Source organism: Rutilus rutilus (assembly GCF_951802725.1).
Source record: "Rutilus rutilus genome assembly, chromosome: 9".
Classification (NCBI taxonomy): domain Eukaryota; kingdom Metazoa; phylum Chordata; class Actinopteri; order Cypriniformes; family Leuciscidae; genus Rutilus; species Rutilus rutilus.
Genome location: NC_140223.1, coordinates 34201137 through 34218882, shown reverse-complemented (window position 1 = coordinate 34218882; position 17746 = coordinate 34201137). Strand labels below are relative to the sequence as shown.

Sequence of the window (17746 nt, the reverse complement as noted above, 5' to 3'; positions counted from 1 at the left end):
ACTCACCCTCAAGTTGTCCCAAACCTGTATGAGTTTCTTTGTTCTGCTGAACACAAAGGAAGATATTTGGAAGAATGTTTGTAACCAAACAGATCTCGGTCCCCATTGACTACCATAGTATATTTTTTTCCTACTATGGAAGTCAATGGGGACCGAGATCTGTTGATTACAAACATTCTTCCAAATATCATCTTTTGTGTTCAGCAGAACAAAGAAACTCATACAGGTTTGGAACAACTTGAGGGTGAGTAAATGATGACAGAATTTTAATTTTTGGGTGAACTATCCCTAAGACGAGTTGATGCATATTCTCTCATCTCAGTGCGTGCACTAAATCGCTCTGGCGCGTGGTGACACTTTGATAGCACTTAGCTTAGCCCAGTTCATTCATTAGGGACCAAACAGAGATGAAGTTAGAAGCGACCAAACACCTCCACGTTTTCCCTATTTAAATACAGTTACACGAGTAGTTACACGACCAAGTATGGTGACACAAAATAAAACGTGGCGCTTTTCTAAGCGGGTTAAAAAGGATAACTATAATGTATGGCGGAATAGCACTGGGAGCACTTCGACTCGGTGCAGTAAAAAGACACGTTTGTTCTATTGACAGAAGTGAGAGGAACAGGATCAGGCGTGACTTTTTACTGCGCCGAGTCGAAGTACTCCCAAAAGTGCTATTCCGCCATACATTATAGTTATCCTTTTTAACCCGCTTAGAAAAGCGCCACGTTTTATTTTGTGTCACCATACTTGGTCGTGTAACTACTCGTGTAACTGTATTTAAATAGGGAAAACGTGGAGGTGTTTGGTCGCTTCTAACTTCATCTCTGTTTGGTCCCTAATGAATGAACTGGGCTAAGCTAAGTGCTATCAAAGTGTCACCGCGCGCCTGAGCGATTAAGTGCACGCACTGAGATGAGAGAATGGTATGTATCAACTCGTCTTATTTAAGGGAATAACATAGTTTAATATGAAAAAACGGTGGAGTATCCCTTTAACAACAACTTTTTCAGTCTTAACTCTAGGGGTCATCCATCATATAGCTTAGAAACAGCCAAAACCTGGACTATTTTGAATTCCAAAGTCCATTTGTGACTTAAACAAAGGGTATGAGTCTAGGAGTGGTAATCTCAAGGAGTTTGAACATGTATTTGCCATTGGGAACGCAGAGTCATCCAGGAACTCTATTTGTGGCAGTGGTTCCAAGCCAGATGGGGGAAGTGAAGACAGCCCAGTAGCAAACATCAAAACATCTTCCACAGACACAGCAGCCTGGCCTTCTGCAAAGAAAAACAATTCAGATACATCATTGCCATGTGTTTTCTTAACTAGTTATAAAAAACAAATGAACTAACAAACCTTCACAATCAAGGAGATAGTCTGCCCAGTAGGCCATGGTTTGACTTTCTTTAAGTCTTCGATTACTCCCCGAAGGACTGAGGTCAGGTTTGAAGAGACTCTCAAGTTCAAAAGCAGTGAGTCGCCTTTCAGAGTGGCACAGGACAGGGGCCAGCAAAGTAGGGTGTTGCTGTAGTGCATTCAAAAACTCAAGGGTTGAAAGACCATCTCTGAATCTACAGAGTGAACACAAACATTGTTTCACTGCTGTGTAGTGCCAATTGAATTTAAATTATCTAAAGAAAACTATTAAATATTCTCTTCTCTACAATTTCTATCCACCTTAACAAACATACATTTTGGGGGAAAAATGGTTGTGTTGAAAATTGATCTAAGAAACCCTATTTTTGCGTTGCACATTAATGTTAATTGTTACAGACTGTAAGTATAACACATAGAAACAAAAGACAGGAATGACACAGACGACCGGGTGGCTTGAGCACTCAAACAATGCCTTCAGAAAGTCTACACACCCCATGTACTTTGTTACCCCTTTTCCACCAAGGCAGAGCTGGTGCTGGTTCGGAGCCAGAGCCTAGTTTCAAATCGGTTCTTTGTTTTTCCACCGCCAAAGCACCAGCTCCGAACCAGTAAAACTGGTTCTTAAGTAGCACCAAATCATTGCAGGGTCTAGAACGGAGCCAAGAAAGAACCGCTTGCGTCAGAGGCTGGGGGCGGGGTTACCGTGGCCAACAAGACTGAAGAGAAACTTGTGACCGCCATTTTCAAATAGCAGCTAATCGAGCTAACAGCAGCTAAACACGATGGACGCGATCTAAAATATAAATCTAAGGCTAAAGTCGGCATCTTATTGTTAAAAATAAATGTTATGTATATGCCGTTACTCTCGCTTGTAATCTCCGTCTGTACAAATAATGGCGAGCCGCGCGAACACGTTGGATCCGCCGTGTTTGGATGCCGATGTAGGTCCGCAAAGCCATGAACATCAATAGCAAAGCAACGTGCGCCATTGTTGATGATGTGTTTGTGTTTGGCGCCGCCGCGCAAACGTTGCTGAGAAAGATGAGACGTAGATGTGACGTAAGACCTGGCTCTGCGTTGGCTCTTTTAGCCTGTGGAAAAGCAAACCGGTTCTTTGGAGGCTCGTCAGTAGAACCAACTCCGAACCGGCACCTGGTTCTTGTTGGTGGAAAAGGGGTATGTGTGAACACTTAAGGCACTGTAGTTTGACAAAGAATGAAGCAACATCACATATCAGTTGAAATGCACTAAGGTACAAATTCTGTCACAGTGACAAATTGATAACAGATATACATGCTTGCATAAACCAAAGATGGGGACCATGAGGCATTTTAAACTAAAAATTCATGCTTAAATACATAAAAAAAGAAGAAAATCATCACAAATATCATCTTACCTGTCAATAACAGATGAGTTGCGGTCAATAATATACCATTGGAGGTAGTCTGACACGATTTCTTTCTTTTCTTCCACAGTAGCCACATGTCTCAGACAACCTGCTGTCTGTAACATTGTGCTGTGTCTCATCATACATTCTTGCAGAGCATCCAATGAAGCAGCATTCTCAATCTGAAAGACATGAAAATGGGCATAAACACCCGTCAATAACTGTGTGCACTGTATCTCCTTGCCTATTTATTAATGACATACATAGCATGGTGTAATCTTACACTATCGAAAACTAATAAATTAATTAAATAAATTCTGCACGTAATATAAGTAAACATTGTCTCAAAACACTGCAGGAACTATGTAAACTTCTGCCCTACCATACCGTAGCCTTATGCTATTCTCACCTCTTGCAAAGCTTTCCCTATTTCTTCATCAGTTATTAAATTATTTGTTGCTTTGAATGAAGGCTGGCCTGCAAGATAATGTACAAGATCTTCCGACAGGAAATGGGGTCCTGGACCTCCATGCACAACTGACACAGCAATCATCTTTCCTGCCAGGTAGTATTCATCCTCCCTAACAGCTGTGAATTAATTCACATTGCAAAATAAAACAAACAATGCATTACTGTATAAACTGTAATATACAAGCATATGTCATGTGATATATGTGGTCAATGAGCATTAACCAACCATTAGTAGCCTATAGTACACATCTAACCAATATGCATACCATTTGCATTGTAGACCAAGAACCGATGTCCTTCTGGTCCATCAAAAATGGGCCGGTCTTTTAGGTGTTTCATTAGTAGAGTTAAAAACTCTCTTCTTGGACCACCAGTGTCAATTCCCTCTTCCAGAACACCAGTATCATCAGTAAATTTCACCAGCATGTCACAGGTTTCAGAATATGTTGTACGCTTGAAACCTCTGACTGCCCCATCCCAAACATTAGCCCTTGAGATGTTGAACCGGCTGACTTTTTTATGATCAATAGGAAGTGACAGGTTTGCTACGATGTCAGGTAATGTAATGTCCGTCTCCTCTCTGTAATGACAAAAAGTGACTTCATTTGTGGATATTCCAGATATACCAGAACTATTGTACAGTGAAAAAACTACTAGCTACTACGAGTAACTACGAGTGCTAATAGTCAAAAGCTGTCATATTACATTGCTGTGTGTTGGAAATTCTTCACATTGACAGCAACCGGCTCTTCGTCCTCTTGCTCAACATTTGGTGAATACAGGTCTGTGTATTTACTGTTGGGAAATTACCATTTCCATGTAAAAACATCTTACAAACAAATGTCTTCCCCATGTAATCAGTTAAATAAATCAAAATTATGTCAGTCTTTATCCTTTTTTTTTTACTTACCTGTAGCAAGAAGTTTTTTCTGGATTTGTTTCAGGTGGATCCAGATCCTCAGCATCAGATATTACTATCTGAAAAGAGATTAAAATGTCTGAAACGACAACACTGAAAGCAAGAAATGTCATGCTGCCACAGTCTGCCTTATTACCTGTCCTGGCTGAATTGTTGATGATTGTCCTGGTGCATCTCTGAAACATGATAAAACATATTAAAATGATTAGCTCCATGATAAAAGCTATAAGGTAGTTTTGAGTAACATGTAGTAGTAAAAACATTATTTTGTTATAAATCACACTATACATATGGTATTTTCTGTTTCAAGTTCATCCGAGCAAATTCTCTGATCACATCAACAACTTAAAGATAAATTATTTCTTAAGAACATGTGGATAGGAGCGCATCCTGGACTCAAATCTGAGTTTGTTTGAGTTTCTTTTTGAATGGAAAAGGTATAAAATAAGAGAAAGCTCAAACTACTAATTTGTAACTATTAAAATGCTTGTATTGCAAGTGGCCAAGTCATACAGAACCAATTTAAAAGAACTCTGATGCGTTTTGGCATCTAGCCTTCGTCAGCGAGTCAAATGGATGAAATGAGACAATGGGTCTTTTCTAGTGTCCAAAGCTTTCTGGGCTAGAGTGGGTGTTGTAAACATCTTAAAACCAGCAGGTGTCCTTCAGGCCTGCAATAGTCAAATCATGTAAACATTATGTATACAGCAAATTGGTTGATTACCACTTGAAAAAAACCATTGTCTCTCATTACATCTATTTGACTCCCTGACAAAGGCTAGATGCTGAAACGTGTTGGAGTTATTTTAGTTGGTTCTGGATGACCGTGCCACTTCAATAAAGGCCTATAGTACCTATGTAGGATCGACAATGATGTGGGACAGTGGATACCCCCCACTTCATTCTCATGTGTTTTTTTAATGGTTTGGTTAATTTATGTTTATTCACCTGCAAGAGCAACTGTATTTCAGTAGATTTATTCTGTGATGTTAAGTAAAGCTCACACAGACAGCTGTGGGTCCTTTAGGTAGGGAGCGAGGGGGTGCACCTCAGTCAGTTACAGAAACAGCCGATAGCATGTAGCAACGTTGAGCTCATGTGCATATACATGCATGTATAATGTGTATGTGAATAAGTAGTGAAATATCTGCTAGTAGTTTTATCAGTTTTGTGAGTTAAATGAAAAAAAACTTTTCTGGTAGTGAAAGCACTGTAGGCCAATAAAATATGAATTATTATTATCATTTCCAGTCAAGAAGTAAAGAAATAATTTCAACCCATGCACGCCTGAAAGTTCCTTTGTGTCCATTTGTGCAACACTACCTTTCATCTTCCAGTTTGTATTTGGGAGTACTTCGATTTTGTGGTTCAAAAACCTGAGAGGAAACGGATAAAATGATCAACAACTTTCAACAGCTTCTATTATTTTTCCATTACCACTTACAGTATATATCAATGCTGAATGGTTGTCTGTGTTACTGTATAATAGTAACTGTATAATAATCAAAACAAGCCTTTTTCCACTAAAATATTGACCAGGACATTGATGTTATGCTTAAAATTCAATGTACATCTAATAAATTATATGAAAATGAATAAATACAAACATACATAAATGTTTTTAAAAAAGAGAAATAACTGATGTACCAAAGTGTCAGCTCGATTGAATTCAGCTGTGCTCCTTGTTGTGATGGCAATTTCAGAATCAGAATCAGAGTCTGAGGTATCGTACTCTGAAAAAAATAAATCAAACAACCATTATTTATCCTCCAGCAAAGTATCTAAATATGTAAAAAAATTGAATTATGAGATCCACTAACCTCTTTTATAGTGTTTTTCTAGGCAAATGAAAAAAGTAATCCTGGAATATGCCTTTCCTATTTCCTTTTTATATTCTGCCAATTTAAATGACCTTTCTGACCCAGGCACAAGAACCACCTCTGAGCAGTCTGGATACAAAAGGACATAAGGTCCTTCGTGCATGTCCTTGTTAAATGTTCTCATTTTCTGGACAGCTTGTTTCAGTAGATCAGGTGCTGCTACCTCTGGGTCAGTAAATAACGGAAGTGTTTTTCCTCTTAGAGGTTTTAAATCAGTTCCATCAGTTCCATGTGGCCCCATCAATCCTACGTTTATCTAGTAAAATAAAGATATAATTAATGTATGGGTAAAATAAATACACGCACGCACGCACACACACAAATACATAGAACATTGCACAATTGTATAGGACGGTCATTACAACTTACCTGGACTTGCTTTCTTTCTTTAGGCCTAGATCTTCCTTTTGGCCCATAGTTAAAAGACTGTCGTTCTTTTGACTTCGAGCTTCTGTACTCCATGAACTGTTTGTATGATGGGCATGGGTTGTTCTGCTGAAATGGACAGAGTTGCGTTTCAAAATAGAAAGTTCGCTCGAAAAATCATTAGCATTACTACTGACTTTTATTCACATGTCCTCAGATAGCTAGGGTTTTGCAACACTTACTTTGCTTAGCACTGTGTCCAGCTGTCGAGAAGTCCCCTGTGTTTCCAATGTTTCCGTCTGGTCCGCATCCTTTAAAAACTCCAAACACCGACCACACGTAAAGCAAAACCGCGTTAAGCTGTTCATGTGTTTCCCACAAAACGGGCAAAACATCCCTCGGCCGCAGTCCATGTTCGGTCTAGAGATGTCGATAAGCCTCCAACAAAGTTCTTATGGGATTTGGCACATACAGTGCTGACCATGAACTATTTCAAATTTGAAAACGGTTTTTATCATCAAGTGAAAGGTACGGCAATGGGATCTCCATTTGCCCCTAATTATGCAAACTTGTTCATGGGCAAATTTGAAGCAGACTTTGTGTATTCTTCAAGTAACATTTTTCATCACTGTTTGAAGTGTTGGTTTCGATATATTGACGATGTGTTTTTCGTTTTTAGTGGAACAGTTGAAGAACTTAATCAATTTCACGAATTCTTAAATTCCAGACTTGACTCCATACGATTTTCATTGGAATACAGTATGTCTTCTATATCGTTTCTTGATGTTAAGGTTTTTAGATCTACTGGACAGACTCTTCAGACGACAGTATATCGTAAATCCACAGATAAGAATAATTTTTTACATTCTAAAAGTTATCACCCTCCATCTATGAAAAAAAGCCTCCCGTATAGTCAGTTTTTGCGTATAAGAAGGATTTGTAGTACTGATGAAGAATTTGAAAACCAGGTGAAAGTAGTATATAACCGGTTCCTTTCAAAAGGTTACGATAATATGAATCTCGACTTGAGTTTGGACAGGGTACGTGGTATTGAACGTGAATCACTTTTTAAGAAAAAAACAGTCATTTCAGATAATCGAGTTGTCTTATCTACGACATTTTCTCCCCTTTCGGGTAAGATCAAATCAATAGTGAATAAACATTGGCATATTTTATCGAGTGACACACAGATCGGCCAGACTTTTCGAAACCCTCCGCTTTTTGCTTATAAGAGATCACGTAATTTGAGAGATATGCTGGTTAGAGCTGATTCTTACACTTCGCCTACCAATTGGCTTACAGCCCTTGATCCGGGCAATTTCCCTTGTAGGAGTTGCATTAATTGCAATGCGATGATTATGGGTAATTCCTTTTCACATCCACGGACCGGCAAGACATTCTCTGTGAGAGGGAGAATTACTTGCCGTACGTCCTTTGTTGTTTACTTGCTCAAATGCCCATGTGGGCTCTGTTATGTTGGTAAAACAAAAAGAGAGTTAAGAACAAGATTACACGAACACAAAAGTAACATACGCAATCACGATATTAAGTCACCCGTGGCGAGACATTTTAATGAGTTTGGACATGATATCTGTACTTTGAAATTTCAAGGCATTGAGTTAGTTAAACCTTTTCAACGGGGTGGAAATAGGGAGCGTTACCTTCTTCAGCGAGAGGCATTTTGGATTTATACACTTCAAACAGTATACCCTAATGGTTTAAATGAAGAATTGCCTTTGGGTTGTTTTTTGTGAGATCATGTAATTTGTCATTGAAATCATGTAAAAATTTATTTACCATGTATTCTGAAATTATTTTCTTTATACAGTTCAAATAGTATACCCTAATGGTCTAAATGAAGAATTGCCTTTGAATTGTTTATGAAATCATGTAATTCGAAATTATTATTATTTTTTTGTATTTACCATGTATTCTGAAATTCGAGTTTTTTTATTTTGTATAAATTGTTCATAAGGGTCACATGGATATTACATATGGTATGTTGTGTTATTCCTGGTGTTTCCACAATGCTGGTAACTTGATGCACCTGAAGGTGCTGATGATTTGCGGAATGAGGTTCACCTATGAGGTGTTTCTTTTTTAAAAAAACAATCTTTTTGGTGTTTCATAGTACACACTGATGATGGCTTAGGCCGAAACGCGTCTGTGAGGACATGGTAATAATAAATGTATGAAAATAGAACCTGAGAGTGCGGTTTTTCATCTTTACTTTCGGTCACCATAAACAACTTAATTCACGCCATATACTCATAGACTGTAAAAAATATACTCCACATTGACAACACAAATTGACCGCGCTCACCAACAACACCTATCACCCGCTTTCACCTCATCACTTCCGTTCCGTGTCACTTCCGGTATGTGGTACATTCCCTTTCCGTGAAGAATCTATCATTTGTAAATTTGTTTCGGGACTGGTAAAAGTGTTTTGCATCTTGTTAATTTGTTTTCTAAAATGTTAATTTGTTTTGTCCTTGGTAAAAGTGTTTAGCCCATGTAATTGTGTTTTATGGTAGGTAAAATTGTTTTCCAAAATGTAAATTTGTCTCGAGCTTTGTAAAAGTGTTTCATTCTTTGTAAAAGTGTTTAATTCTTTGTAATGTTGCTTTGCACTTCCCGGCCACCGTATTTTACACTTAAAGCCCTGTTTACAGATCGTTTCTGATGAAATAGAACGGTTAAGATTAAAATTTGGACACATGCTGCTGTCCCGAGAATTTTAGGTTTCTTTCGCTCCCCCCCCCCCGATCTGTAAACAGGGCTTTAAGTGTAAAATACCGAACTTGTCCTTTAAGTACCTCTGAGGGTAAGTCACCTAGAACCTCCACTTCCCGTTCAAGTACCAGACATGAAGTTTCAGGAGGTCTGGGCGCGGGTGCCATAGGGTGCCCCGTCTCTGAGAAAGAAGGTCCTGTCAGTGAGGACAGGAAACGACCACATCCAGAAACACACGGGTGAAATGACATCTTTAGAAAGACACAACTCCCACTCCTGTAAGCTCTTTTAGGAGACTCGCTCTCTTTTGGTGCTGAAGCACACAGTGGAAAAGATTGTGGCAACACTGACAGGGAATGTGCAGCCTGTAGTGTGCACTCAGTCTCGTTGAAGGCGCAGCTCTTACCAGCTGTAATAACAGCTTTTTAGCGCTCTGAAAAAGTCCACAGAGTGGTATGGTACAGTACAGTTCAGTACGGTATGCCATTTTTGCAGTTTCCCTTGTCAGAAGTTGTGAATGGTACCCTAATTCCGAACCGTACAGTACCAATTTTTCTGGGACCCTTCTGTTAGGGTACCTAGCACAGCAGTCCGGTACTAAAGGGTGGAGCTAGACTCACTGCAGAACGTTGATTGGTTGCCAGAGAATCTTCACTTGTGCGTACTACAAGGGGAATGGCAATGCAAAAGGCACCATTTATTCATACATTTGAAACACAATACAGTTTCTTCTTGTGACAAACAGTCACATACCGAGAAGCAAGAACAAGATCTGCTGTATGTCCTCCATTGTTTCGCTTTTTTCGTTGTGTGAGAATGACATCTATCGCTACTTTCCGGCATACACCACGCCTATCGAGTAAGGGTACTGTTGGCGGTGGAAACGCAAGCCGGATCAGGGTTTACTGTCCTGAGTTAGAAAATTAAATAGTAGAACTTTTGAGTACAACAGCTTCTACAGGTAATAGTGATTGTTTTGAAAGCAGTAAATCAAAAAAAAAAAAAAAAACTGCTTGCAGACTGCTGGTGTGAAAGCACAATGGGCGCTATTTGTTCACGTTTTCAAAGTATCACACACAAAAAAAAAAAAAATGTATATATATAAATATAAATACATATATTCAAATGCGCATACCTATAGGCTAAACATGTAATACGCATGTGCACGCCCTCAGCGTTTTCACAGGTTTGCGTTTTTAACTCTCAATAAGAGCTTGTCTATGTAGATTCATGATGTCTAAACCATCCAAATGTTCAAGCAAACTCTTTATTAAACGTCACTGGACTACATAAAAACAAGTTAACAATACGTTTCAGTGTTCGTCCAAACACTCAGTTGTAAAAACACAGGAAGTAACTCTGGCAAATACACACCGACTACAGTCACATGTGACACATATCTGACACAAGTTGTGTAACTATAACACATTAGTGTGTGAAAGGTTTCAACACACTTCTGTGTAAGAGGAATAACACATTAGTTGTGTTAAAGGTAATACAAAATGTGTAGTCCTTATAAACACAGAGATGTGTTAAGAATTGACACAGGTTGTGTTAAATTTGACACAACATGTGTTGTCCCTGAGCACACACACTACATGTGTTAAAATCTACACAACATGTGTTGTCCCTGAGCACACACACTACATGTGTTAAAATCTACACAACATGTGTTGTCCCTGAGCACACACACTACATGTGTTAAAATCTACACAACATGTGTTGTCCCTGAGAACACACACTACATGTGTTAAAATCTACAAAACATGTGTTGTCCCTGAGCACACGCACTACATGTGTTAAAATCTACACAACATGTGTCATTTTTAACATATCTTTTTACAGGTTGTGTTGTTTTCAACTCATCATTTTATAAGAGCGTGCCGACACTCACCATCACTGTGAATGGTATGCAGTGTTTGCTATGTTCTCAAACAAACAGGCCAGTGTAAATACAAGTTATTTATATACAATATTTTGTCAGTTGCTACAATTTAATTAAATTCAAAGTGCAAACTCTGTGAACTGTTATCTCTTCATGAACTTTTGTCAAAAGCAGCATTATCAATTAGGGGTTGAAGCGTGAATAATGTCCAGTACAGTGAGTCTGTCCAGTCATTGAGCTTGAAACATTGTGTTGTACTTTGTGTGCACATGCATTCTGTACTCGACTATTGATTAAACGGTTAATATTTTTGCATCTGGCCCTTTGGCTTTATTTTTTAAAATGACACAATTTGTGTGTTAAAATGACTTACACACACATTTATTGTGTTAAATTTGACACAACATGTGTTGTCCCTGAGCACACTCACTACATGTGTTAAAACTGACACAACATGTGTCATTTTTAACACATCTCTTTTTAGAGTGTAATTAAGGGAATGTTTAATATGAAAAAACAGTGGAGTGTTCCTTTAAGGCTGTTTATGCAAATCAAGCCACAGGAGAGGTCTTCAGACACTTGTTTTATGCTATAAAAAGCATGTATGGTGACTCGTAGGTCTTCTTAAACATAGCACACATAGGCTAGACCTAATTCTCTGCACATTCACACATTCTCTGAAGATAAAGTGATGGTAATGTCAGATCGTATCACAGAAGGTATTTCTGGTAATTTCATGTACATGTATATTGTTAAACTGACTAAATAATTAATATTAACATGATGTATTAAACATTGTGGCTACAATTATACAAAGCTGATAAGCATGAAAACAGTTGGTTACACTTTAAGGTTAAATTTTAAGGTGTCCTTGTTACAATGCAGTGGTGCAGAGTAATATTAATGAACTAAATGTACTTACTGTAGGGTTAGAGTTAGGATTAAGAATAGGTTTAAGGTTAGTTGCGTGTACTTATGCATAATTTATAGTTATTACTATATTAACTACATGTAGCATATGTAACAAGGACACTAAAATAAAGTGTTACCAAACAATCTCTTTTTTTTGAGGTACAAATCACGTGAACTGTGTCTTCTTTCATCCTCAGGTCAATGAATCCATCCTTTGCTTAACGAAAAATGGAAAATGGAACATATTTTTACTTGATGTTGTTTGAAAATATTGGGTACATAAAATATACTTTCTTCAGTTTGGGAATTATTCTATACTGTGCTATTATATTCTTTAATGCCTTTATAATTCTTGCAATTTGTCTGGAAAGGACTTTACACCTGCCCATGTACATTCTGATTGCATGTTTGTCCATCAACTCTGTGTTTGGAACAGCTGGCTTTTTCCCAAGGTTACTGACAGACTTGCTGTCTGATACACACTTGGTGTCCCGTGAAGCATGCCTCTTACAGGCTTTTGTCATTTATTCATATGCATCAAATGAAAATACAATATTAATGTTAATGGCATTTGACAGATATGTAGCAATCTGTAAACCTTTACACTACAACAGCATAATGACTCCCAGGATTTTATCTGTTTTAATAGCTATAAGCTGGATTTATCCAATGCTTTGTGTTGGTGTTACTGATATTTTAAATGCCAGACTGACTATGTGTGGTAACAAACTGTGGAAAGTGTATTGTCACAACTGGGAAATTGTCAAGCTTTCTTGTGGAAACACTATTATTATTAATGTTTTTGGCTTTTTCATAGTGACCACAATTATTATCATGCCTTTAAGTTGTATATTATATTCCTATGTTAGAATTCTTACCATTTGTTCAAAAAGTTCACCAGAGTTCAGGAGAAAAGCATATCAAACTTGTATTCCACACATAGTGATCCTTTTAAATTTCTCTATTGCTATTTTTTGTGAGGTCACTTTGAGTCGGGTCCCGACTTTGGATCTCCCTCTAGGCCTGTCAATTATTCTTTCACTGCAGTTTCTTATTATACCACCCATCCTGAACCCTCTCGTTTATGGTTTGAATTTTCCTGAAATTCGCAAAAAAATTGTATGCATTATAAAAGCATCCAAATAGCTGTGTTTTTGATGTAATAGATACTACACAGAATGTTTATGATATTCAACCCAAAATCATTGTTTAATCAAATGATCTCTTGCCATGCTTTATAATGATATACATTCCACGTTATGAGTTTAAGCCTGTAAATTTTTACCTGCCAGTAAATCTTTACCACAACTTTATATTTATTATAGGCCTATACATATTTGGCCCATAGTCCCAGACTAATATGCATGTTTGAGCTGTATGAACTGAAAGCAACTTGCACTTACATATCCTAAAATATGTCAGTGCCATTGTTTTGTCTCAAGATGCACACCAGTAATGTTTTTTTTTTCTTTTTTTTCCTTCTTTTTTTCTAAGGCATATTTATAAAAGCTACACTGTTAACCCTTGCTGTAAAAAAAGGCCAAATTCTGACAATATCATGCCATTTTCCATTAAAACAGCAATATACTGTAGAAAACAAAACTAGCCTACAGGAATATACTGTGAATTAACAGCGCTCAAAATCAACACTCAGAGGCTGTTTTCCCAAGGTGAGTGAGTGAATTGAGAAACTGATGAACACCTGATAAGCAGAATCACTGAAAGAGAGAGACAAACAAGAACAGAAAAAAGAGAAACACAAAAACTACAACTGACTTCCAGTAACACTGAGTGTGAAACCAGTTTACAAACCAGTTTAACATTATTACTTTCATACATGTAAAAAAGTTCTTTTTGAGAATTAACAGAGATTTAGTTAATAATAAAGTTTCTTGTCACCATGATGGAGATCAGTATTTTCTTTAGTTGGTCTCTTGTCCCTTGACTTCTTACCATTTATTTCTTTCTGACTGCTGTAACAGCGAGTTTATAAAGCACATTTGTCGTGGCAAGAAAAAGTCAAGAAGAAGTTGATTAGGTATTTTTGGCTTTTGTGATGATAGCACAATCATCTTGGACATGTCTGGTTCTCTGATCTTTCCTGCATATATAGATCTTTGAATTTATTGGTATTTCATATTTAGCATACATCTGTTAATCTACAACATGAAATCAATATTTCTGTAATCAGTTTTTCTCAAGAATATCGTAATCATATAGTGCAACATTTTTTTAACTCCTGGTTGACTCAGGCACACACAGACATCAACAATCAGCATATGAATCTCAACAATGGTGACAATCCAAAAGTTTCATGTCGCAATGCATGCTGGGTTCCAGGATAATATAAAACTCCCAGCATGCACTGCTGCATGAATAAAAAATAATAAAAAAAAATAATATTGCCACCATTGTTGAGATTCATGTGTTAAATTGTGATATCTCTGTGTTTCTGAAAGACAGTGTAGCTCTGTTTTTTTGGTTTATGCATGATATGTTAAAACAAAAAGTAATTGTAATTTATTGCTGTGGTTTCACAGTGGTGCTAATGTAACACTTTTGATTGAGGATTAAACTCTGAATGAGTGAGAATGAAATCCTTAGTGAATGAACAGGCAATATGATGATTTTGTCATCATAATCATTATAACCGCAATCATTCATAAACTGTGTGTATGCACAAGTGTGACTTGCAAAAACACAGCTCAAGCAGCAAAAGAAAAACTAATGTTTTAGCATCAGCATCCCAACTAAAGCAAGCACTGATCTCTATAATGGTAACTTCAAACCAAACATTTTCAATTAAACATCTCAATAATAACTTCTGTAGATGTATGACATAAATAAAGTCATACTGGTTAATAATAAGTGTAATAATGTGTAATGGATGGAAATCAGTTGTAGTTCTTGTGTTTCTCTATTTTCTGTTCTTGTGTTCCTCTTTCCTTCAGTGATTCTGCTTGTTAACAGCAGGTGTTCATCACTAATGCTCAACAATCACTTACATATTCACTTAATTATCTCACTGCAACACTGCTCCTACTTCAGAGTAGGGTCTAAACCAGCACTATAGGAACTACACGTGACGTTAGTGTACGCTGATGACCGAACGCACGCAAAACACCGGCAGCACCTTCCATTTTTAAAACAGCTAACTTATATGTAAACACACAGATTATAGCCTATATATTTACTCCAGAAACTAGATACAAACATGGAAAACATTGATGGGCCTTTAAACCTTTATGCTGAAGAGAAAATCCAACGCAACTTTGAGGGGACCAAGTCAAACATGATTATGTATTTCTGCTCAGCTAGCAACACTGGACATCAACCACAAGGCATAGGCTAATAACTTTTTTTTCATATATACTGTGTACTTTCTATAACAATTCTATCTAATAACATGTTAGACAGATCGCTAACTAATGAACACAGAGAATGCTAGCATTGTTTGCTCTGGCGTTCTCAGCGGCGTCAAAATAAAGGTCCTTCGCTCCGTCAAAATAAAAGTCGCCGTGCTTGCGTCACTCCCTTACCCCTCCTACCAGTTCCTATGGCCACTTGGCCAGTGTGAAACCGAGTTTGGGGGAAGAGTAATTCATAGAACTGTTTAGAAGTGGACAGTTCCTATAACTAAGTTCCTGTAACTACTTGGTCAGAAAGCGGCTATTGTGCTGAAGAGTAGAGCATGTGCTTCAGTCCAGGAGAAGATCTACAAACATTGATAATATTCTGCATGTTGCTTTATTTAAAAGGCGGTGACTGTGTAGTTATTGGTCCAGTGGAAATCTCTTTATTTACAAAAGTTTTTTTGTGGTTTCAAATGAAATAAGTTCACAGTAATACTTTGCTCACGTTGTTAATGAATTATACATTTTAGTTAATACATTTAAATGACAGTTGGTCAATTTAAGCCAGTCGGTTTCTGCAAATGAAATTAATTAACTCGAGTTTTAGTGCATTTTTACAGTAACATACTGTAGATTACAGTAAAGAACTGTACAATTAACAGTAAATGTTGCCTTTGGCTTGCTCAGTTGGGGATATTTTGGGGATATTTAATTTTATCAATCAATAAATTCCACTAGAAACAAACCTTATTGTATTATTTTAATTTAATACTGTGAAGCTGCTTTGATACAATCTGTATTGTGAAAAGCGCTATACAAATATACTTGACTTGACTTGACTTAAATTACTGGCAACAGTGTTGCCAGTATTTTACTGTAAAAAAACCTGGGGCCTCATTTATAACCATTGCGTACGCATAAAACAGGCCCTGAAAGAGGCATACGCCACTTCCGACGCATAAGTTGTGATTTATAAAAACAAACTTGACGGGAAAATTTGCGCACCTGCACGCAAACTCTGACCCATGCGTACGAACGTTTTGGAGATGGAGCAGTTTGGCGACACCGATGGTGAGCTGGAGTTAAATGTCTTTTTGGTCACTTTTAGACAGAAATCTAAAGACATATACAGAAAGATGATACAAAATATAATTTCACTCACCAAGCCTATCACTTGAAGCAAATATCCATCCCTTCTTCAATGTCCACGCCAGCGAGCGCATTGGGCCGTTTAGTGAAACTGACGCAAATAACAGTTTAAATAAATAAAATAATGATTTAAACTATGTTTTACTTCTGATATAAACATTTAGATTAAATATGGCATTCAAATTAATGGAGTTTAACACTTAAACATGAAATCATTTCTGAGAAGTTACAACATTTTTTTATATTCAATCAATAGAAATATTTGTTGTGGATGCGATGTTTTTGAACACTTTTCCTGTGGCGTGCTGTGTTTTAATGTTTAACCACAGAGATAATTGCTTATCATGATAATACCAGATTGTCTGAGAAAAATAGTTTTGTGCAAATAATGCCCAAGGCCTATCTGTTTCCATTAAAAATATAAATCAAATAAAAATACAATTCGGCCAGTGGAAAAGATTGAGAAAAACTTTCTCTGAAATGTTTTTTACACTATTTGATTTATGTATTCAAAAACAAGACAAGATATAGGCAACTACTTGATATTTATTAATGTAATGTGTCTTGTACCGTTAATAAACGTTATCACATGGATGAATAATCATATGCAAATGATATGCAGATGAGGATCTGCATAGTAAAACTAGGCGTTGTAAGCTCCATATATGGTTATTTCGGGGTGGAGACGCATGTGCGAACAATCTTCCGCTGACTGGTATTTATAAAGTGAATTCTGCGCAGGTTCTGGCGTACGAACGGTTTTATAAGTCTGAATATTTTTTTGCGTACGCCATTTTTGGCTTTCGGGCGCACGTACACTTTTAGTAAGGATCCTACGCACAGTTTTATAAATGAGACCCCTGGTAAGGTCTAACAGTGTACTTAAATTTCTAAATTTAACTAATCTAAGCCTTGTCTGTGAAACTGGGCCATAATGTATTATTTAGTCTGGCTTGTAAAATTCCCCACCACTGACAGAATTTTCCATCATTTATGACACAAGGATTTCGCACCATTGACGGAATTTTCCAAGAGGCCCTCGATACGTACAAACTCCAACGTAATAAAACGTTGCCAGATTCACATTCATCTGTTCAGGAAAAAAAATGTAACAATTTTAGTGCCAGTCACTGGACATTTCACTTTGAAACTTTTTTGCGTTTTTCAAAAATGTTGCCACAGGTACGTTTTTCTAATGAGCCTGGTCTGGTAATGCTGAGATAATAGTTGTTTTTCATTACACAAATTATATTATTCTGTGATTTTAAATCAGTAGGTGTATTCAAACTTTAAGCAATAAGGGCG

The 17746-nt window shown here is 37.2% G+C and overlaps 2 protein-coding genes across 2 annotated transcripts; one reads left to right on the top strand and one right to left on the bottom strand.

The window, feature by feature from the left end:
• Positions 1–1773: 1773 nt before the first annotated feature.
• On the bottom strand, positions 1774–6819 carry LOC311297392 (uncharacterized protein; the record flags this gene model as incomplete). Its single annotated transcript, XM_084419637.1, has 12 exons — positions 1774–1780; positions 2780–2952; positions 3180–3358; positions 3508–3821; positions 3947–4036; positions 4152–4219; positions 4297–4336; positions 5484–5536; positions 5808–5893; positions 5981–6296; positions 6410–6535; positions 6649–6819. The coding sequence occupies 12 exons, from the start codon at positions 6817–6819 to the stop codon at positions 1774–1776; spliced, it is 1623 nt and encodes a 540-aa protein (XP_084275763.1).
• Positions 6820–12167: 5348 nt separating this feature from the next.
• or64d1 (odorant receptor, family 64, subfamily D, member 1) lies at positions 12168–13085 on the top strand (the record flags this gene model as incomplete). Its single annotated transcript, XM_084419249.1, has 1 exon — positions 12168–13085. The coding sequence occupies one exon, from the start codon at positions 12168–12170 to the stop codon at positions 13083–13085; it is 918 nt and encodes a 305-aa protein (XP_084275375.1).
• Positions 13086–17746: the final 4661 nt, after the last annotated feature.